The following is a 23,184-nucleotide window of genomic DNA, read 5'->3' on the forward strand; positions in this document are numbered from 1 at the left end:
TGCATGGCATTAGCTTTGTCCGAGCACTGCTGACCTCCAGTGCTTGGGTAGGCAATCCAGGATTAAAAACTGAACATTTTTTAGCTCACGTAAATCCCAAATAATAGCAAAAGATAGGAAAAGAAGGGCTCCTTGTTGCAGTAAAGAGCATTTGTCACTGTCCATATTTATTAGTATCCTCTGAGCATTGTACAAGAGAAGCCACAACAGGATTACATTTGTGCATAGACTGGAGGCTTCTGATTAAGCAGGGTGAAGAAGGCTTCATTAAAGCCCATAGGTCAAAAATATAATACACTATTCCCCACCTCTTGTTTCATGATATTATGCTATTACAGGAGATAAGGGAGAGGTGCAGAGTCTTAATTTACAAGCGAATGATGAACCTTGGCTGGAGACCGCTTGCATTTTGCTTGAGCTTATTAGTGGCAGGGCCAGGGCACACCAGCTGTCCTCGCATGGCCATGCTGGACAGGGCAGCTGCAAAATTTGGGTTTTCTTGCAGTGTGCAGCTTCCCAAGAGGCAGCAATCTGTGCGCAAGGCTTGCACAGCGCCTGACAGAGGAAAGAAGGTGCTGGAGTTGAAAAGAAACCCCAAAGTAACTGGGTGATGGGTGTTAAATAATGCAGTTGCGCATTGTCCGTGAAAGATGGCTAACCATGAGTAAACATCAGCAGCAATGTTTGATCCCTTCATGTTTACTATTTATTCATATTTATTATTCATAAATTCCGTCACAAATGTTAGGCCTGCACCCCAGTGAGACATTTGCATTTTATTTTAAGTTGTTGTTTTTTTTTTTTCCCCTAGTTTTGTGCACTGAGATTTAATGATTTGCTTTTCCACAGAGTTCCCGTGCTCGCTCTCCCTGGCTCTTTCTCTTCTTGTTTCAGGAAGAGATTTCTAACATGGAAAAGTGATATTTGAATAGATTCCCCTAAGGCAATCAATTTACTTTTAATTTGTCTGGAACTAAGCTTTTCTTTGTTGCAATGAGAAAAGATTGAAACTGCTGTAAAATTTATTAGCTTCCAGGAAGATTTTGAAATGAATTTTTTAATGATCGTGCTGTTTGCTGTACCCAGGAGCAGTGTCACCGTGATTACAGTACAACCGTATGGCTGCCGGAGACGCACCACAACGCGGAGATAAAGCTGTGCATCCATGGCAGGGTGCTGCTGGTCACAGCCAGGGCAGCCCATGGGCCGCTCCCATCTCCTCACACCTGATTTTGGGTTTGGGTTTTGCATTTGGGGCCGTGCTATCTATGTGGGGCTCCCCTTCATCCTCCCCACCCCGAGCCCAGTGCAGCACAGGCAGGTCCTACTTCTGTCATCCGTTCTTTCTTACTTTTCATTTTCAAGCGACTCCTCCACTGCTTTTCCTTGCTCTCCATGTAATAGTACAAATGAGCTCCACTTACTCACCCCTGCAAACCTGCTCTGACATGGATTGGATTGAACTGAGCGTCTGTTTGAAAATGGAAACTCCAGGGACTATTGTCATCGCCCAAATTGCACCTTAGATTGTATAACAGCACATGTCATCTGGCCATTTATCAGGAATATTACATTCCCAGGCACTTGCACCTCGGTGCGATTTAACTTTGTCTCTTTGGCCGGCGCTGAGATTCCTCTGCAGATAATTCAATTGCTCTGAGAGTTGAATGGGCTCCTTTCAAACCGGTTTCATGTTGCACTGCTGCAGAACCGAGTTCAGGTACTGGAGACTTTGAATGGGAGACTGAAAGCGCTTGCAGGTGCAGGATGTCCATTAACCCTTCCTTTGAACTGCAGAGGGCCCCATGCTTGGAGGAGCTGGAGGCTGTGCTGCTCCATGCACAGCACTGTCCCTCCATCCCCGAGTCTCCTGGGCTGTAGGGAGGTGAGCCCGTGGGTGTCAGCACTGCCGCTGCTCCTTCTGCAGCCCCTGCCCAGTTCTGACCCATCTGCAGCACCAGGCTGGCCACAGCACATCATTCCAATCTCTGCTGCTCCCCTGAGGTGCAGGCTGAGGAGGTTTGAAATCCGGAGCTCAACGTGGGTTTTGCTGTACTTGTCAAGAAGCGTATTAATTCCAGAGGTGGCTGTTGGTTTTATTTTATTTCATATTTGCTGTGTGAGAGCTTATGTTTAGCAATGACACATTTTCTTCTGCCAAGGATAACTGCTCACCTTCTGGCAAGGCGTCTGTCAGGATGTTTTGCACCTGGGGAATTAGTTTAAAAGCACCACATCCCGGAGCTGCTGTGACCTGAGCTTGTGGGTTTGTGCTGGATGAAGGCAAGAGGTGCTGAGAGATGGGAGCTGCCCTGCCCTGCTGCTGGGGGACCTGCTGCTCCCACAAACCAGACACACTGATGGCAATTGGGCATGGTGTTCAACATCTCTCCCAATAGCCCGTGCACAGTGCAGGTATCCGACTGTCCTCCCAGTGTGCCCATGGTGTGCTCAGCTGCTTAGAAAGCCCAACCCTGCTCAGGACACCCACAAGCAAGCAGTGCCCGAGCCCTGAGCTGCCCATTGTTTGCTCCTGCTGGGTCCTGAGGGCAATATTGCTCAGCCCTTTGCCACCCCTGTGTCTGGCGGATGTGGGAAGCTGCCAGGTCTGGCTGCCTTCCACTTGTCATGTGGAACGTGATGTGGGGGTTACTACCTGGGCTTTGCTTCTTGCATTAAGAACATTTTTTAGTGCAGACAATAACAGTCCTATTGACTAGGGCAGGTCTAGAGCTGTAAAAGAATTTCCTGTCATCCTATTTCCGATTGTTAAAGAAGAAAAAGACAGAATAGTGCAATAAAGAACCCGTGAATGTGAATGGCTGTCCTGGGTGCCGTTATGGCTGGGTGAGTCAGACCTGTCTGTAAAGGGCAGCAAGGAGCATTGCCCGGAGGCTTTGTGCCTGCAGTGCCTGGGGCAGCAGCTCTTGTTCTTTGGTGCTTAGCTGGAGATGGATGCTGCAGTTCAGGCGCCTCTGAGCTTTGATAGCAAAGGAGTCGTGTGGTTCTTATGTGCATCAACAGGGCATGCTTATGGTGTTAAAATGGTATTTTATGTGATCTATGTGGCTAACAAGGAAATAGGGTGGTTAGGTGAAGATCCTCCTTCTGCCAAAGAGAAAGAGGTGCTGCTCAGTGCCCTGCGCTGGTGCTTGGGGTCTGCTGCCTGCTGAGGGCTGAGGGCTCATGCTTGTGCTGTCCCTGGGAGCAGGACAACTTTTGGGTCCAGGATGTGGTTTCAATGGAAGAGAGCTGAGACACGGTGGCGACAGGAGCAGGGAGACTGAATGTGGAGCTGCTTGTTGTTTTCAGGTCTGTGTGTAGGTGGTGACTTGTGTCCCTCCACCTGCCAGCCTGGCAACTTTCATAGTTGTGTGCATTCCCTCTATAAAATTAGAGGTTGAAATGGTATAACCCAATGCAATGCTTTTCAACCCTTCTCCTGCCTGCACTCTAGCTGTCACTTGCAGCCAGGTGTTCTGGTGGCCAAGCAGATGAGCACTGCACCAGCAGGCTTTAGTAAAACCGCTCCGAAAGCTCAGGTCTTTTTGTTGCATTTGAGGAATATCTACTTGAGCTACAGTAATCATAGTATTGTTAAGGTTGGAATAGACCACTAAGACCATCTAGTCCAACCATCAACCCATCAGCACTGTGCCACTCCAGGGACTAACTGGTGAAGCCCTTGCTTTGTTTTTAACTTCACTGTATAACAGCTTGCAGTAAGTGGCTCAGGGCAAACCAAACCCACTTGAGGTGGTGGCAAAGGGGGTTCACTCCACCTGGTCATATGCTGGAGCTGGCAGAGCCAGTGCACCCAGGTCTGGTGCTTTATAATAGCAGAGGGGCCGACACGGTGTGTGCTACAGCACCGCATACAAGGTCACACAGCACAGTAAATCACATCTCTCTGGGATGAGAACCCAAGATATTTCTGTACCCCCTCCAGCCACTACCAAGTCCTTTGCTATCACAGCCAGACTACACAACTTTGTGTGCCTCTAGCACCCTTTTGAAGTTAAGCTGTGGATAAATAGGCAGACAGCAACATTTTCTGGGCAATTTTTCTCCTTTTTTATTTTGCTCAAGTACTTGAAAGCAACAGAATCAACCTGTAAGAGCATCAGCTTTCAGATCTTAGTGCAGGTTGTTCTGCATGTAAGGCTCAGAGCACCGTTCTCTAAAGCTGCTGTAAAGGAGGCTGCCGAAACCCAGACCTCCTACACAGCCACCCCGTGCCGCACCTCACACCACCGGGTAGCTGCTCTGATGGTGAGAAAGAGCTATTGTTTTACCCACAGCTTTCCAATTAATTGTCGTCTTCTCCTTTAAAAAAATAAAATAAAATAATCCCCCTTTTTTTGAAGTCTGCCTTTTACTCGTTTATTCTCTGTAAGTGTTAAGCTGCTCATATTTTGGTGCATTGTGTTATGTGCTGAGAATTTTTATCAGCCGCCCTAGTGCTAGAATGTGGTGGAAATACCAATGTGTCTGAGGAGCTGAGGTTATGCACACAGATGTACAAAGCATCAAAATGAACTGTTTCAGACAGACAGGAAGCAGACCAAGGCTGAGTCTGCACCTTCGCAGGGCTTGATCTATCACACCGACACCGACTGGGTGCGTTCTTGTGTTGTTAATAGCATTAATTCTTCAACACTGCTTTGCTGCTTTACGGGTATATAGATTATGGCAGGAACGAGCTGCATCTTTGCCTGTGAAATGAGGGCTATCTGCAATTACAAGTTCTTATCAAGTGAAAGGGAAGCTAAAGTCGTAAGCCGAGATTGAAAAGCAGCCAGGAGTCCTCAGTGTTTGGTGGCAGCCACGGTCTGGTGCTCAGCAAAGGCTCGGGAAGTTGAGACTCCTGGATTTGATTGCCAGTGTTGCACTTGGTTGAGCCCGTCTGCTTCTCTAGGTCTCGATTTGTCCATCTGCAGTGGGGACAGAAGCAGGGATGGGACAGTGCTTTGGGGACAGTGGTGGGGCACTGTGGGGCACCTTCTGCTGCTTAGAGCCATACGTGTCCACACTTGGAGAGGGGCAGGAGAGGTCCTTGGGAAGTGTGAAATACTGTTTCATATTTCAGCCCTGTAAAATAGGGTTGGGACAGCCCTAAGTTGAGAGAACAGATCTTTATTACTCTCATATGAATAAAGACCCAGCGCCGGAATGACATATTTAATCTTCAGTGGAGTGGCCAGTCTTGGAGATTTATAAAGGCTGTGTTGTGTGGGAGTCCAGCAGAGTTAAGCAAAAAGTTGAAACACACAAACACAGGAGAAAGCAAGCACTCTGTTGCCTCTGCTTGCTTCCCCCTCCAGGCCAACCTTAAATGTCACAACAGACCGTGCTCTGAGCATGGTGGGCTTTAGCGTCAGCTGTTGAAAGTAGGACCTGCTGACGGCATGCAGCCCGACATGTGGCACAACCCCATCCTCATTTATCTGCTGCTGTAACTCGCTTCCCCCAGGTCTCAGGTCTGGCAGCAGCAGCAGATCATTGTTCTATGATCTTAGGATGGAGGGGACCTTCGAGATCATCTTGTTCCAACCCCCCTGCCACGAGCATAGTAACCAGCCACTAAAGATGACACACAACCTGTTGGAAATTGAGCTCTAGTCTTTAGAGCAGTGGAAAAATGGCAGTAAAAATCCCCCTTCCCCGTGCCGCTGTAAAGCTGACGGCTGTTTGCTGCAGTGTTGGGGCAGGAGGGGTTGGGCAGCGCTTGCCCTCTTCAAACGGCCTTGTATTTTTCTCCATGCAGATCAGAGCGAAGGATTTCATTGCAGGGAAGAATGCCGCATCCTGGGCCACTCGGACCGGTGCTGGATGCCCCGCAGCGCTGTCCCCAGCCGTGCCAAGTCCCCTGAGCATGGCAGGAATGTCATCGCCCTGTCCATAGAAGCAACGGCGGTGGATGCGGAGCCTTATGCAGACTGTAGCGCCAAAAGGACCTTCGCCACTTTTGGCAAGGAAGGCGGCGAGCCGCCGGCCGAGGAGCGGCCCAGCAACCCCAAAGGCAAAAGAACGGTGGAGCCGGCCGCCAGCAGCCCCAAGGTGAGCGGCGCTGTGCGCGAGGCGGGCAATGGCTGCGAGGCCGCCAGCCCTGTCACTTCGCCCCTGCACCTGAAGGGCCCTGCGGCCTATGGCGGCCTGTCCTGCCCCGCCGGCCGGCCCCCAGCGAACACTGGCCCTGCACGGCCTGCGGAGGCTGAGCCCAGGGGGGCGGACAGCGAGGGCAGCCTGCAGGAGGGCAACCCGCTGCTGCAGGACCGCAGGGAGAAGGACTCGCCGGCGGGCAGGAGACTGAGGGACATCGTCCTCTGAGCAGTGTCTGGCCGTGGAAGGGGCCCGGCAGGTCGTTTTTATCGCTTACCAATGGTTCACAGATCGCTGTATTTAAAAGCTTTCCCTAAATGTGTTGTTTATAAATGAAGCTGTTGTTAATGTGACAATCCCACTTGTTTCAGCAGGCGGCAGGGGTGTTCTGTGGGCAAATAGCACATTTTCCTTTTGCCGAGAGGCAGCCAGGCATCGTGTCTCTTGGATTTATATACTTTTGTACCTCAAAACCAACATAAATCTCAGTAATGCTCAAGAATCGAATTCCAAATTCCCTACACAGACACCTTTTTGTAGGCAAAGCAATGGCCATTTCTTGTGCACGGCTCTCAGATTACGTCTGAGTGAGTTTTAATATTCACCCCACGCAAGGTCGTTTTCTGTCTGAAGATGTTGCTATTTTGCTGTGGACACCCCTGCATTTACGAATCCTTTTGCTGTCACATGCTTATCTGTACTATTATTGTATTTGATATTGCAAATTACTGTCCGTCTAGTGATGGCAAAAGGCTTTCAAGTTTAAAACAAACAATGACCACCATCTTACCGAACCCTTGGGGAGTTCCAGACCGATCAGGACAAGTGCTATTTTCAGTCCCCAGCATCCTCTGCAGCCTCCACCTGCTCTCAGGGCAGGGCATTATAAGAAGGACGTCCTGGGGAAAATTCTGCCTGAATTGCAACCGCCATATGCACTGTGCTAAAGTTTTTCCCTTTATCCATTTCTGTAACGTAACTTCAAGGCAATGCATGGAAAGGTTTTCTTTTCCAGAAGTTTCTATGCTTTCTTTTAGTTCCCGGATTTAGACTTGCCCTGTCTCGAGTCATTTCAAAGTCAAAGTGATGGAATTATTTAGGAGATCTAAATTACCTTCTCAATTAGACACACACTTCCCAGTCAGCGTTTCCCAGCCATGATTATGCTAAGTGTGTGTGTGTATGTATGTCATCATGGCATGGATTTTAGACTGTTCCGATTTCTTTTTATCCCCGCATCATGAATAAGCATGGAGTGAGCAACAGCGATGTTAATTTAGGGGCAGACAGGTGATATGTAACAACAGTACTAATTCAATTAATGTGCCTTCTTAATGGAGAAAAAATTAAAGCAATTCATTATTTTTTCTCGTAATTAAGGACTTTTTTTTTTTTTTGTGTGGGTACAAATTTACTCATATAAAATTGATTTAAAAATTGAGCTACTTTAATAGCCATTTTGTAGAGGGGAGAGACAGAAAGAGTTTCCCAGCTCTCTGCTCTCTTGCAGTGATAATTCCTCAGTGAGGTATGAGTACGGTAGGAGGATTTTCAGTTAGCATAGCATTCTTATTAACCCTTCACTTGACAGATTTTCCTACCCTAAATAATGTTTCATAGAATTTAAAATCGATTTTGGGAGGGAAAATATATAGCTCTTGCCAATGTTTGCTGTACCAGCAAGTTGAAATTAGCGGTTTCTAGAAAAATAGTCTTTCTAGGTATACATTTCATGATAAAATATTTGTTACTTTGATTTATTTAAATTAAAAAAGTCAACAGGAAAACAAGCTCCAGTCATTATTGTCCTCAACATAAAATAAGCTCGAGTAATTTGTTTCTTCAGGGAGAACTGACACTGCCTGAAGTTGTAGCCATTTGGAGACAGGTCGGCAGTCAGTGTATTCCCCCATGCCACTTGCTAGGGCCAGGAGTTTGGAAGGAGCCAACCAACAAAGGTCCTATAACAAAATTTGTGATGCTTCCCTCTGGTGTTATTACTACCTCATTCAGATCAAATCCTGTGCATTAATGTAATGTCATGTACCCCTCCTAAACGTGAACCAGGGATTTTCCTCTCTCTTCTGGAGTTTGAGCTTTTTGTTAAGGGATGTTATTTCTTTTCCTGCGTTGTTTCCTGCCTGCGTGCTGTACTGCTGTCATTTGTTTTTTGTTGTTTTTGTTTCTTTCCAAATGTGTGTATCTTTATAAAACAAGCAACAGAAGAAACGGGCTGGCTTGGGGCTGTTAAAGCAACTGGGTTTTCTGTAAATGTTAGGCTGGTTTTATTCTGACATTACCTGTTTTTGTCAGCTCTTCTGGGCTTTCTTTGGGGAAAATCCATGTATTATTTTGCCTAGCGAAAGCGCCTGCTCGATACGCGTCTGTCCCCCCCGCAGAAACCATCCCACGCCTTTGGACATTGTTCCCCCATCACGGACAGATCCCACAACCTCCATCTGGGAGCAGGATGGGACCGGTGCCCTCGGCCTCATCACAGCCACAGGGATGGGAACATGGCCCCCCTCCGCCCCAGGCACCCATCGCCCCCACCGCCTGCCTCCAGCACCCAAAAAGTACTGGCTGTTAATTTGTGCTGAGCCTTGCCCTCTGCCTGCGGAGCTGCCACCACCAGCCCGGCGATTTTGGATGAAAAATAGATGCTAACTGAAAAGGAAGAAAGGAAAAAAATAAAAAACACCGACTCAGAAACATTTCTCTAATTTACCCAGAGGAAACATTCCTTGCCACTCTGAATAAAAGCACAGCCGAGAAGGGATGCGAAATAATTCTGTATTAAAAGGGGGCATTCAAGAGGTCAGTAAGCCCTTATGCCTCCAAGAAAATCGTTTAAACAACAGTTTTGCCTGGGCTGACCTGTGCCACAACTGGGGATGCCGAGTGAGGGGCCCCTCCCTACCATGTCCATTGCTGTGTGGGATGAGGGCCTCCGTTCCTCCTCCCCTCCCTCCATTGGGTGTTGGGTGCTTCTGTCACCATCCCTGTCACTTGAGATGAGTTCAGGGCTCCTGGGCAAATCACAGCACCTCTTAGTTTTTTAATAGTTGCGTCAAAACTGGCCATGCAAAAACGTAAAAGCTGCAGGGCGGGTGATTTTAGTTGGGTGGTAGGGGGGAGGAGAGGGTGGGCTCCAGACCTAATTAATGTTTCTTTGATAACTTAAACCTGTCCTCAGATTTGGTTTAGGAAAGCACACTCGGATCTGTTGATTTCCTTCAGGCAGCCTTGCTCTGCTCCCCTGGAGAAACAGGGCAGCAGCAGCTGTGCCTGGTTCTGTACCGAGCATGATGAGGACCTGGTTTGGAGCAACCCATGCAATGTCCCTGTGTGCCACCCTCTGCCGGCCAGAGTGTCCCTTCACCACAAGGGCATGTGGCGGTGTGGATGGGCAGCAGGGACTGGGGGACTTTGGTGGCTGAGAAAACCATCCCTGAGTGCTTGGCGCGTCGTTCCCTGTTTGTTGTGAAGCTGGAGGTGCCCTGTGGATCACACCTCATGCTGATGTGAATTCCTTTTGGTTTTCTTTGGTTTCCGGTTTGTCGGTTTTGTTTTGTTGTTTGTCTTTTTTTTTCCGAATAGGAAACGAGTTCCTTTTGTAAAGAACACACTGTCTGATGAATATGTTGAAATTATTCTTGGGGGGGGAAAAAAAATATAGTAATTATGAACAGAAACACATTTGTCTGTCGTTGGGGAGAATGGATGATCCTGTTGCTACTGCTGCTTTCGCAGCTATAGTTGATCCTTTACCCCCATCCGGGAGCTGTGGTTACCTTGGGGAGAAGCCCAGCCGCCTCCACTTCAAGCACTGCTGGGATGGATCCTCTATCGGCATCAGCTGATGTTCAGCTGATCTACGCTGGGATATAATCTTTAAACACAAAGAGCTGACCTAATGCAAACTGCTTTTCAGCAACCATCGCCTCCTCCTCGCACGATTCCAACGTGGCAGGTTTGAGCTGCAGGCGGCGCGTCGTGCAGCAGGAGGAGCAGCACGGCACCGCGTGGCGGTGGGACTCAGTGCGCTACGGCTCGGCGCGGTGCCTCCGTTGCTGATTATACGAAGAATAAATCGTTGTATATGCTGATATGTATGTTATGTACATTTTCACAGTGATTGAATCATTGTAAAGAACAAAATGGGGAAAAAAAAAAAAAAAAAAAGATAAAAAAATTCACCGTTCTGTCTATTTTATGAAGATGATAAAGCAGCTTTATTAAATTATTACGATTCTGTTTCAAAATGGTGTACCTGCCACATGGGTTTTTTTCATCTGATGAGAACTTTGTTTTCCACCTAAATGTGACTTTCTTTTTCTCTGCTTTGAGCATCTAATGCATTTTAGTATTAAAGCAATTATTGAATAAAATGGAAAGTAAGTGTTTGGTTACGAACGTGCCTAAGTGGGTTTGCTTTGATGGTGCTGGGTTCACAGAAGCCAGAAGGAGCTCAGACACCCATATGGTCTCAGTGATGCCATCACAGCCCCTTCCTCATGCACCTGTCCCAGTTCTGTTTGGCTTTGGTGTCATCATGCTGTCCTGGCCCCCAGGAGGGGTTGTCCCCTTGTCCCCTGGGGCAGGCAGGCCTTGAGTCCCATGCAGCTCCAGTTGTGGCAGAGCAGTCAGGGGCATGAATCAATAGGAAAACCACCAACAACCCACACTGTTGTTTTTGTTTTTTTTTACCACTGAGGCACACTAGAGAGAAGAAGAGCTTATTTCCCTGTATTTTCAGGAGGGCACTTTGGAGGCCCTGGGGAGATGGTGAGGAGCATCCGCTTGCTCTGAATTAATGGTCTATTAATAGAGCGCTCTTCCAGCAGTGTTGGAGCGCTCTGCGGGTAGCTGGGGTGAGTGCCCTCTTCTGCTCACTTAATGGCTTGGCCAAGGAGACACAGAGGTGGCAGTAGGATGGGAGGAAGAGCCCTGCTGGGTAGTGGGGCTGTTCCATGCACAGGTGGGAACCTGGAATGTGTTAAACCACAGCACAATAAATAGGTGAAAGGCAGGTGTGTCTGCCCAGCTTTGGTTTGGAAGACAAAGGGAGCTTACAGCTTGCACAGCTGCAGCCACTACCAAATCCTACCTGCAGCACATGATGCTGGCTGCACCTTGTCAATGAGCCTCCTGGCAGCTGGGAGAGAAGGTGGTAAGCTGACAAAGGCAGGCTGTGCAGGGGGTGTCTGTGGCTTCAAACCTTGATTTCTCTGGGCTGTTGCAGGAGGTGGAGGTAGGCTTCTGCAATGGGATGTGGCACTCTAGCATCCTTGTGGCTGGGCTGACTTTGCAGATAGGAGCCAATGCTCCTGGGTGCACAGCACTGGGGAGCTGCCCTCGAGCAGTGACAGGCTGGGGATGCTCCCTCACGGCACTCCTTGCTCGCTGGCAAAACCTGCAGGGCCCTGTGGGCACCGGGTGCGGCTGTGATTTAATCAGCCCCTGATGGAGGGCAGCTCGCTGCACCGGCTGCCTCGCTGCTGCTTGCGGCGTGCTTTGGGCTCTGAGATGTCAGCACGGTGACATGTCCCCACCGTGCTCCCTGGCCAGCTGTCCCTCTCCTCTGTTCCCACTGGCACACCTCTGAGAGCTGCAGCATCTCTTCTGCTGATACAGCAGCCGACAGTGCCTGTGCTCGAGTTTGTATAAATAACAGTGCCAGGAAAGGGCTGAGGTAGACGGTGGGAGGGAAGGGGTGATTTAGAGCCCTCTGCAGAGGGGGAAACAAAGAGATTATTTTAAACAGTGGTGCTGGTCTGTGGGAGCGTGTCCCCTATGGGTGCTGTGCACCCTGCAGGGAGCAGAGCTGCAGGGATTTGGCCACAGGGACTGTGAGATGGGAGAGGGAATAAATCAGTGCACAGAGCTGGCAGCCCTCGTGGCCGAGGTTCAGAGCTGGTTCACAGACACAGATCTCATTTCTGTTTCTTCTAGACATTATTTTATATTTGATGTTCAACTGGAATATCTAAAGAGAGCCAAATTGGATTAACAAGCAATGAATTATCATACACTTTGACTATTAAGCCCACAAAGACAAGAACAAATAAATTGGAGGGATCAAAGCTCTGAAAGCGCAGAGCAAGAATATATGTATTTGTTTGAAGCATGGCTCTACAAACACGGGGCATTGCAGGAAGCACGGGCGGCTGTGCTGCTCTGCCCACTGCAGCAGGATGTGGATGGGGAGCTGGCTGTCCTTCCTTGGTCACCCCCTGTCCCTGTGGCTCCATGGGCTGGATCCCAGCCCTGTGCAGGCAGGGTGATGCTGCTCACCCTGGGCTGAAATCAAAGTATAACTTTTGCTGTCGGCCCCAGGGACCCTTCAATTTGTTTAACACGCATCTGTTTCTTTTTTTTTTTTTCTTGGTTTGTTTTGTTGTCCTTTGAAGATGATGCAACCTGTGGTCCCTTAAGAGCAGCTGGAGAACAAACATCAGCAGGTGCACAATTACAGAGCTCACCTGCCAGCAGCTCCCTGCCTGCTCACAGGTGGTGGGGACAGGAAAGTTGGCTCTGTGGGGACAAGCGCTGGGCATTAGGGCACACGTCACAGTGCTGGCAGGGTGTGGGCAGCATCTCTGGGAAGCTGTGTGCATGCAGCTGTGCTGCAGTGTTGTGGAAAACTCTGATTTCTTTCTTTTTTTCCCTAAGAAAAAGAAGTAGTTAGCTCCACAAGTACTACGTCCTGTCTATTTCCATGGAAACTGCAAGAGATGCAAAGGACACAATGACACTATTTGATAGAGCGAATTCTCAGTCACAAAATAGTACTTCTCAACATAGTCGCCACCATGAGCTGTATGTTTTCACCAGCAGTGAACACAAGCCTGGATGCTGCACTCATAAAAACCTGAACCAGCAGAAGTGACCGTTCTTTCACAGCTGCTGTGATGGTTTTGTTACTAGGAAAATGTTGCCTTGGAGGACCAAATTTCACTGTGCTGACATCCGCTGTTTGGTCTCCATAAACGCTCAGCAAACATCAATGAATGTCAGTGGGCACCATTTCTTCTGCACAGAGGAATTCAGTTCCACACATTTGCTTCATCCACACTTCCATGTCTGACCCCGCTTTGTCACACTGTCCCTCTGCTGCCATCTGTCACATGGCAGCAAAATGGAATGAGGTAGTGTTGGGAAGGTTCAACTTCTGTTTCCATACCACAGACCTCTGATGCCACCTCTGATGTTGCATGCCAGTGTGATAAAATAGGCGGTGTTGCTTCCAGAGCAGCCCTCATAGTCTCTAGATGTCTGCTGAATGTGAGCAGGGCTCAACAGGGTGAATGAAGGTGGCTGGGGCAGTGGGCATGGACCTCTGGGAGAGAAGCACAGTGTGGTTTCCTCTTTCCATCCCAAACACCTGCCTTTCCCTTCTGTGGCTGCTCTCCCACTGCACCAGCTGATGCTGTAATGCCAGTGCACTTCTCCAGCTCCCACCTATGCCAGGCTGTGCAAATGCAGTGCGATTGCCCTATAAGTGCAGTGCTGAGGGCTATCTGTCTGCAAGAAGACTGCCCTGTGTGGGGGCTGGGGGCCGAGTTCTGGGGCAGAAGGTGGCAGAGGGATCCCCTGGCATCGCTCTGAGCAACACACAGAAGCCCTCTGCTGCTCTGCTCCCTCGGTGCCCATGCAGAGAGCAGACAGAGGCGGAGTTGTTTTGACTGGAAAAGGAAAAAAATGAGCAAACAACATTCTCCAGGTTTCTTTCTATCTTTTTTCTTTTTTTCCACTTTCCAGATAAGGAAAGATTTTTTTATTTTATTTTATATATATATTTTTTGTTAAGTCTCCTCTCTGCCTGTTCTGCAAAGGCTCAAAGGCTGTTCTTTATCTATTTGATTCTCTGTAAAATTGATCTTATTCTCTTTGGAGGAGTTAGATTTAAATCACAGGATGAAATCTGGGCCTCAGTGAATCAATATCAAATCTCCTATCAACAACAGCCTGGGGTGGGGATTTTGGCCATGGAGCTTTGGCTCTCAGTGGGGCTGTCACCTGTTGATGGAGGACATCCTGGCCTCGACCCCTCCTGGCTGTGTTTGGCACCGAGGCTGGGCTGACATCTGCTCTCAACCCCAGCTGAAGCTCTTTGGTACAGCTGTGAATGACCTTCCCAAGGCTCATCTTGCTCAGGAGCTCTCTCTATTGTGTTTGTGGCTCCTGACAGGCCTGGGGGCAGTGGGCTCCTCCCATCCTCACCATCCCTCCACCTGGTCCCTGGAGGTAGACAGCACAGCAAAGCTGTGTCTTTATCGGAGGATACCGGTAGCATTCAGCTGCTTTTGAAGTCTCCGAAGAGATCTGAGATATTTCTTGATCTGCTCTTAAATAAGTCATTGCGACCGCTGTTAACTTGCATTAAGCAGCGGAAGGCAGCGCGGGGTGCGTGCATCCCAGTGCCATGGGGGAGTGGGGCGGTGGGGAGCCCGCTGCAGGGCTCAGCCTCCAGGAGAGGCTTGGGGGCTTTCAATATTTCATGTGCAAAGTTTATTTTAGGCTGTGCCTCTGGAATGTAATTGGTTGGAGGCTGTTTTTTGCAAGGCAAAGGCAAAGGCTCAGGCTGTGTGGCAGCAATAGGTCGGTGTGGTGGGGTGTTTGCTGGGGACTGAGCGGTGCCCAATGGTGTTTTGTTAGCAGCAATGTTGGCAGGTCAACCTGCATCTTCTAAGTGCTACCTCTTTTGCTTTTGTTCCCTTTGGACCTTCTTCCCACCAGCAGCACCTTTAGCATTTATCTCATTCAAGGCCTCTGAGCAAATCTTATCTCTGCATTTATTGCATCTTTGGGAATAGTAATTTTCAAGTCAGCTTTCACATTACTCCATATTTGTTACTACTCCTCTGTCAAGGGAAAACCTGGCTCGTTATTAGTTCTCTGCCTGATACAAAACATTTAATTTGAACAGAAACCACCAAGAGAGAGATACATATTGCTTTTCATAACCAAAGTGTCAACATCTTGACCAGACCGTAGCTGAAGTAATCTTTACCATATGGTGGATTTTTATACTCGAACGTCACATCTGCATTCCCGCTGCCTCTCCTTTCATGCTGGAGATGCCGTGCTGGTGATAAAAGGCTCTGTCTGCACGTCCTTCCTCACACAATCACAAAAGGACCCCTCAGCAGATAAGGAACTAAACCTGAGATACAATAGCTGTGGCTTCCCACTGGCTTTCTGCTCAATAGCTTTCTGCTATGCAGGGGGAAAAAAAGGGGGGAGAAAAAAAAAAAGAAAGAAAGAAAGAAAAAAGGAAAAGAAAAAGAATGGCAACGAGGGAGCATGTGTTGGGAAAATAAGCCCCTGTAAATCCCAGGGAGGGCACGGCGACAGAACACGCTGGGAATGGCGACGAGAACAGAGCTGAAACAAGATGGAACTTTAGTTTTTATTCTGGATTCCTGGTAAATGTGATGCTATCGCTTCAGTGGAGCTCGGGGACCTTCAAAGAATCCCGACTTGGTTTTTAAACGGAAAAAAGTCCCGTGTTAGTGCTGGGTTCTATTATAACATAATGCAAATGGCATTAAATGTGTGTGAATTGTGGTGGGGCAGGGCAGGGCTGTGCCGTCCCTCGTTTAAATACTTGCTCACCTGGCTGGGAACGGTAAAAACGGAACCCCTCTTCCCATCCAGACTCCATAGAGCTCTTACACAAAGGAAGCTTTTTAATCTCGCTTTTCTCAGACTAGTCCGTCCTGTTTGCTACCCCGGGGCCTCTACCTGCCCGGTGCCCCCCCACCCTTCTGTCCCCCCGGGGGAGGAGGAGCGGGGCAGCAGGGGGAGGAATGCAGCAGCACAAAGGAAGGATGAAAGGCACGGGATGGGCTTTGCGCTTTCAGTTGGGGCCCTGACGCCTGCAAGGAGCCAGCTGTGCTGCCCTTTGTGCACAGGTGCTGCATCTGCCCTAAATCACGGCTTTGACAGACAGGAGGGGCACACCCTGTGACAAACAAAGGCCGATTAGCCCCTTTTCTGATGGAAAACGAGTGGGATGAGGTGGAGAAATAGCCTGGATGAGATTGCAGGCACTTGTGACAGAAGCACTACCTTCCCAGTCAATGGCTTTAACGCGGAGTATCCACCACCCTGGGGCATAGAGCAGACTAAATGCCATGGGCTGCCCATCACTCAGGCACGGAGCACCCCAATACCATGGGCTGCCCATCATCCAGCGGCACAGAGCACCCATATTGCATTTCTCCATGCATCCCAAGCCAAGCATCCTGGAAGCCTCAAGGACCAGGTTGTGTCTGCCTGAGTGCAAGGCAGAAGGTGTCTGACTCCCAGCTTGGCACATGCCCTGAACTCCTGCCTCAGTGTTTTGCATGCCTCATCAGATTTTATTGTATCACTGTAATGGGAAGTCATGCAGCTCTGAACCCCAAATACACAGCTTTGTAAAAGTAGTGGCTGGAAGAATCCACAGATAATTCAGTCCTGCCTCTCTTAAGTGAAATAGGATGTTAATACAATACAGTGGAGAATCGCTAATACAATCCTATTTTTATACTAGCACTTTCATGTCATATTAGAAGAAGATTCGACTTTTAGATCTTTTTTAGCAATTTAGCACAGTAAGGATTTCATTATACTGACAGAACTATTGACAAAAAGAAACACATTAGAATTGGAGGGATAATGGTCCTTTGGTAAGAGGAAATTTTGCAAGGCTTTTCATTTAAAACTGGACTGGACAAAGTAACAAGCAGTGTGCTGTTGGGAATAATCCTGCATTAGCAAAGGGGTGGACTAGATGACCTTTTAAGTCTTGTCACGGACTAATAGAAGTCAGAGATGGAGGAGACTTTTAGGTCACATCAAACGCTTCTTCCAAGTCAGAGAAAGATTATTTCTTGAGACATTTGATGGTGGTGGTTTTTTTTTTTCCACTTCTAAAAGTTCCAAGCCATGAAGCTCTCTCTCTAAAAGAGTCCTTTTCTCACTATTCCACCCAGTAAGCGTGCGCTTAACTTTGCGCGCTATCATTAATTCCCCTGAATTTAAGCCTCTGTGGGATTTAACAACTTTAATTGGATTACTCACAGTCTGCAAAGTTAAGTACCTGCAGAAGGCTTTGCAAGAGGGAGGTTTAACAGATCTTAGCATTAAGTTCTTCTCACTTTTCCACCTTCATTTTTATTTCGCTTCACGGTTCTCTCACCTTCCCCTTGCCCGGTTCTGCTCACCCGGGCTCGGGCTCCTCTCCTGCCTTCCCCGACTTGCAGGCACTTCTCACTTCCCTGCTGCCTGACGTCTGTGACTCAGACCGAGCAAACCTCTTTGCAGCAGACGAGCTGTGATTCTGAGAGATGGAAACCTGCGTCACCACCAGCAGCATGTCTTCTGGCACAGGAGCTAAATTGGGTTTGCTCTTGCTGCACAAAACAATTAAAGCACATTTTCCTCCCTGCTTGCTTTGCAACGAGAGGATAAGACACTGCGGAGATCTGGGCTGGGATGCCCGCACCGCCCAGCAAGCAATCTGCTGAGGTGGTGAACCTCTCTTGCCACAGCTCTGCAGCAAGAGCAGGAGAAACTTTCTTGTTCCATCTGCTCCCAGCCTTTGTGATGAGGTGCCCAGTTTCCACGCCGAGAGCAGATGTTCCTGCTGGAAATAGGCTTCCCTTCTGAAGTTGGAGCCATCACTTTGCATTAGAGCCTGCAAGCCTGCTTTCTGCCTTATAGTGCTTTCCCTGCTGACAGGGTGTGAGGCACAAAACATTTTAAATGAAGATCTTTACAATTGTGAACATGCTGCAATAAATATTAATGCTAACTTGTTAAATGGAGAATCAGCAATTTATATAATGGCTGGGGATGCCTCTCCTTAAGTGACACACGGCTGCTGGGTGCCGTGCCACGTTCCTGCAGCTCACTGCTGCTTTATAAAGTGCTGCCCATGTCCCCTGCCCTGGTGCTCTGAATGGAGGGACTGTGTTGTCTCTGGGTGAGGCTGTGTCACACTCATCACGCTGCAATGAAGAGGCTTGCAATGAGTGTTGGAAACCCCACCTGCTTTGTCTGTTCAGTGCTTGTGTTCACGTCTGTGTGAGCCAGAGGAGGCTCTAGCATGGTTGGGCATCTCATGGGGTTTGTGCTGGGCACGCCAAGCCTGTCCCAGCCCCATGAACTCCCTGTTGTCTCTGGGGCTCACATCCCTGCTTCATCCCCTGGGAAGGAAAGACAGGCCCCTTGCTCACCTCGCTTCTCAGGGCTGTGAGTGAGCGCTGGCAGAGCTGTCTTGGGATGGATAAATAATGAGCACCTCAGAGATGCGAGCTATTACTATTAATTAACATATCACATTAATATGATGGAGATCTGAATGAGCCGATCAAAGCGAATGCTCGGCTCACGTTGTTTCCCTGGCAATTGGGGCTGTCAATAGAGCTGCAGCCCAACTCCCTGGCTGCCTCTGGCCTCCTGAACAGTGGTGTATTGTCCAGGCAGGAGGTGGATTTTCAGTGGAGACAAAAGCAAGGCAAGTTCCTTTTTTTAGATTTTAAGCTTGAGTTCATCCAGAGGAGACAATTTACTTCTCTTTGTTGTTTCCAGCATCATTCATCCCTTCTGTTTGTGCTCTGTGGAGGCTGAGCCTGGGATATCATGTGAAAGAAGTTTCTCTTTCAGGATCTTTGATGTTAGGTTTGTTCTATGTATATTTGAAAAGTACTTCTGCGATGACAAAGCTTGGTACTACTCCTGCTGAGCTGATGTGTGTGTGAACCACACTAGTGAGTGGCAGTGATTAATCCAGCTGCACCATGTGCTGCTTCTGCCGAACAACTCTCCGTATGGACAAAGCAGCAGCACGTTGGGTTTATGTTGGTGGCAAAGGGGATTTCATGTTTTCCTTTCCCTTAGGCATTCAGGAGAATGGTCTGACCCACGCTTCCAACAGGCTTTCCCCACTGTGCTACAAGGAGAGGTGCCCACCTAGGCTGTCAGTGAGGGGCTCATGCTGTTTGCCAAGACAGGCTTCCAGCTTTGAGCCCTCGATGCCCAGCAGTGCCAGCACTGACACATGCTGGGAAATTCATCTGCAGGCTCTGCTGCAGTGCCAGAGCTGAGCAAGGGCTCTTCCAAGCTGTAGGGACTGGCTGACTTGTTGCACATGTTACTAACTAGAGAAAAAGCCCATGCCCTATGGGGCTGATACCTGCGTCTAAATCCCTGCTTACTGGCGCACCTGTCTCACTGCATGCTTGCAGGCTTCTACCAGGGCACTGTTGAGTCTCTGCTTGCTCCACCCCATGTGTGAGGAGAATGCAAGCATGGCTGTGCTGGGTCAGCACAGCTCAGGGCTCAGCCCTTCGCTCTTCTTTCAACACCAGCCAGCAGCAGACACCGAGAACAAGTCTGAAAAATAAGGCACATGCCCCATGAGCTGTCCCAAGGCAAAGCTTCCAGGTGTCCAGTAGCAGGAAGCACGGGGATGCTCGATAGCCAGACCTGCTCCCTGCTTGTACTTCTGTCCTCTTTTGAAACACCTCATGCCCTTGGCTGCCACACCGGGTGGTAATAAATTGTACCATACATTCTGTGGGGAAAAGGGTTTTCCTTTTCTTCAGTTTCAATTTAATGTCTCATAATCTTGTATGTCAGAGAATGGGCTGGGAATATGATGGTGACCCTTGTGGTAACTGTGGGGTGTCTTCCTTCACCCCTTCCCGTCACCATCTGCACCTCTGCAGGGACACCCTGTGAGCATGGTGCAGGTCAGGAGGACCTTGCCAGCCTTTGTGCCCCATGTAGACAGCTGAAATCTGGTTTTGTTTGCTAAATGCTAAATAAATAACAACCAGATCTGTCACATTTGTTGTTAATTGGCTGGCGAGGGCTGCTTGATGGAGCTGCAGAGCTCTCACAGGAACGGGTGACCTCTGACAGTGCTAATGTTTCCTGTGAAATCCCCCATGACCACGCATCCAGAACCTTGTGAGAACAGTCACTGCCCTGGTCCCCATGTCATCCCACGCTCAGGGACACGTGACAGGAAAGACTCACTGAGAGAAGGGGTTAATTAGTCAGTTTGTCAGCTGCTTGACCCAGCACCCATGGAGCAAGCTGGGGATGGATAAGGCGATGTGGGATAGCACCCTCTGCTCCATGCCCACCCCACCTGGAGCTCAGCAGGCCTCGTGCTGTTTTCCTAGCAGGATGCTTGCTGGACTTAGCTCTGCTCTCTGTTTTGCCCACTTGAGTTGGGGTGTAATCCCCAAACACGTGGCTGTCCCCCCAGCTCTGCTTATTCCCATGAAATACACCAGCTCTGCAGCAGCAGGGCTTTGGGTGATGCACACTCAGCCCATGCTATTTTGTGTGCTCACTTCCGCTGTTAACCATGGTGATTTACATGGCAACCCGATGAGGCCTGGCATTTCAGTGCCTTTATGCATTAAGCGGCATCAGCTCCCATGTAATTTAATTGTCTGTTTTAAACATAAATCAGCAAACTGTGGGCTGCGGCAGAGCAAGCTGACATCCGGCTGCTCCTGCTGGCCACCCCTCCATAGGACGTATCCCATCCTGATGTCACCTATTTGAGGTGAATCTCAGAGGTTCAAAGTTGAGCTCATGTGAGTAGGCGCTGTCTGGTTCCCACACCCACAGCTGGGTGCTGCTGCTGCAAAATCACCCAGAATCAGCTCCTCAAGGACTCCCGTTTGTTCAGTTTTCTCTGAAATCAGCCAAAGGGCTCTGCATCTATTAGGCACTGTGACTAATTGTGACTCAACCAGCCTCATTTCCTGAGGAAACTGGGCTAAAGCAGTGCGTGTTGGGTGTTGCATAGGGCCTTCCAGATAAGCTGTCTGCACTGTCCGTGCTGTGAGCAGCTCCTTGGGAGGCTTTGATCAGGCAGAGCCAAGCGTCTGGGTGGATGCTGGAAGGGGGGTTTGGATGCTGCTCCCATTTCTTTGTGGAACAGCTTGCTGGTTTGAATGGGGTTAGCGTGCTGGTGAATGCCAGCTGCTTAACGAGGCACTGGGACAGTGATGTGAGCTCAGTGTGGGAATGGGAAAAATAAGGATGTGATCAGTGGAGGGCTTGGCTGAGGGGAAGCCCTGCTCTGTGTGCAGCCTTGCTGACACGGGGGAATTTCCGCAGGCAGATTCCCACCACTGCAGATGTGTCACGTGGGGAGTGCCTGCAAAAGCCCTGGTCCCATTTTCCTGGAACCAAGGCTTTCAGCAGCTGACCTGACCATGGCCAGGGATGAGCTGCAACACCCTGCAGGTCTCTCCTGATGCCTGCAGCCCTTCTTGCACCACATACCAGTTGCATGCAGCCCCCGGAGCAGCCACTGCTGGTGTCTGGGTGGGTGCTCACCTTTGCTGAGCATCCTGCCCTCCCCTCATACTCTCCTGCAAATCGTTCTGCAGGCTCCAAGGCTCCTCAGGGTGCAGTGAACTTCCTATGCAGTGTAAACTGAGGACCAGAGGAAGCTAAAAAAATAACTTAGGTGAAAAATAACCTTATGCTGTCAGGTCTTACAAGATCTGTGCTGTGGAACCCGTACATGTCCTACTTGGTTGAAGCTACAGCAATAAGTAGCTTCCTTATACCACAGCTTTTTATAAGCCTTTTTGTATATGCAAGTGCTCCTTGTAGTGCAAAGCAGCTTTCCAGCAGCCGTTATCTCCTCCGGCAGTGCCACATCTACACATGCAATCTGCAGTGGGAAGGGGACGTGTTGTGAAGGCAGCTGCACCTGGGCAGGAGACAGCAGTGAGCAGCAGCCCTGCACCCAGCTTGGTGGGAGAACTGTGTGCGGCTGATTAACATAGTTAATTTGGCCGTGAGATCTTTGCCTGCGGGGGTAGGGGGGGTTGGTATTTCTGGATGCATCAGGTGAGGTGCAGTGAACGAGCCTGTGACCCGCAGGCATAAACAAGTTAGTGGGTTGGGGCCAGGATGGCTCAAGGTAGCTGGGAGCAATTTATTCCCTTAACAATATTCACAGTCTGCAGACTTGAATGGATGGTTTGTTATTTCGGTGTGCTGTTTTGGACAGACTTGTCTTCCCTTCCTGAACTTAGCTCAGCACCCACCTTAGCTAAGTGCCCACCGGCTGGTATTGCCCATGCCTTCCTGCCTCTTTGTTTGGCTTATTTTGGAGGTCCAAATGTGCCTCACTGCTGAGTGGGCAGCTTGGGACAAGGAGAGCAACAAAGGGAGCAGAGAATCCCTCTTCAAAAGGCCGGGAGGGAGGCAGGTGGTGGGGAGCGTCACAAAGGGACACAAAGGGCCAGGGAACAATGAGAGCTCCTCGGAGCACAGCTCTCACTCTCATTATCCACCCTGAGCCCAGATGAATCATATGGGAGACTGAGCTGTGGATCTCCAGAGTCAAAACAGACTTAATTACTGGGGCTAAAGAGTGAGGCCTGCGTGGCACCCGAAGCATGAAACTGGGGGGTGGCAATCAGCTGGTGAGAGGGACAAGACCCTCCTGGCCAGGCTGCAAGCATATGTGCAGGGACAAAGCACAGCTGTGGTGACAGCAGCCATGAGAGCACTGGGGACGACTCCAAGGAAAGCTATAAGGCTGCAAGGACAGGAATAGACCCATGTTCACTACAGGACACCCCATGGTCACTGAAGGGTGCGATGGGTCTTAAATGGTCGGTGTTGGTGGCCACGTGTGGGTCCCCAACTGGAGGAGTCGAGGCGTACTTCAGGCATTTGCCTTAGAAATATTTCTGAGCTCCTCACGTCCTCAGACTGACCATGTTAAGCTTCTTCTAGGACAGAGAAGTGTGTGCCTTTTGAAAGATGAGACTGTCAGGACTAAAGTAAAGGAAAATAAACCTCTTAGCCAGATGAATTCAGCAGGTCAGGCATTGGCTGCCAGCAAATATGGAGCTAATGACTAAATTCTTGTCATGTACTAGGCATAACTATTTCAGGGACCTGCTGGTAAGTGGATGGAGGGCAGGGGCAAGTTTTATCTTAGCACACTCATATTCAAAGGTGCTACTCTGTGATTATGTCATTTTCTCCAGCTTTTTCCTTTCATCTTTCTCTCTGTGATGAGCATCTGTTTGTGTC

At 49.2% G+C, this 23,184-nt stretch overlaps 1 protein-coding gene across 3 annotated transcripts in view; it reads left to right on the top strand.

The window, feature by feature from the left end:
• Nucleotides 1-10,499, top strand: part of PCDH19 (protocadherin 19) — a 52,769-nt gene extending 42,270 nt beyond the window's left edge. For 2 of the 3 annotated variants that reach the window (XM_015860396.2, XM_015860397.2), the window contains exon 5: nucleotides 5,768-10,499. In XM_015860396.2, the coding sequence (XP_015715882.1) occupies nucleotides 5,768-6,330 (563 nt within the window). In that variant the 3' untranslated portion in view covers nucleotides 6,331-10,499. Of the gene's footprint in view, nucleotides 1-1,086; nucleotides 4,363-5,767 lie in introns of those variants that run through there. The other variant, XM_015860398.2, reaches the window with a different exon arrangement.
• The last annotated feature ends 12,685 nt before the right edge of the window (nucleotides 10,500-23,184 follow it).

The sequence above is a fragment of the Coturnix japonica genome, chromosome 4 (genome assembly GCF_001577835.2).
Source record: "Coturnix japonica isolate 7356 chromosome 4, Coturnix japonica 2.1, whole genome shotgun sequence".
Taxonomy (NCBI): Eukaryota; Metazoa; Chordata; class Aves; order Galliformes; family Phasianidae; genus Coturnix; species Coturnix japonica.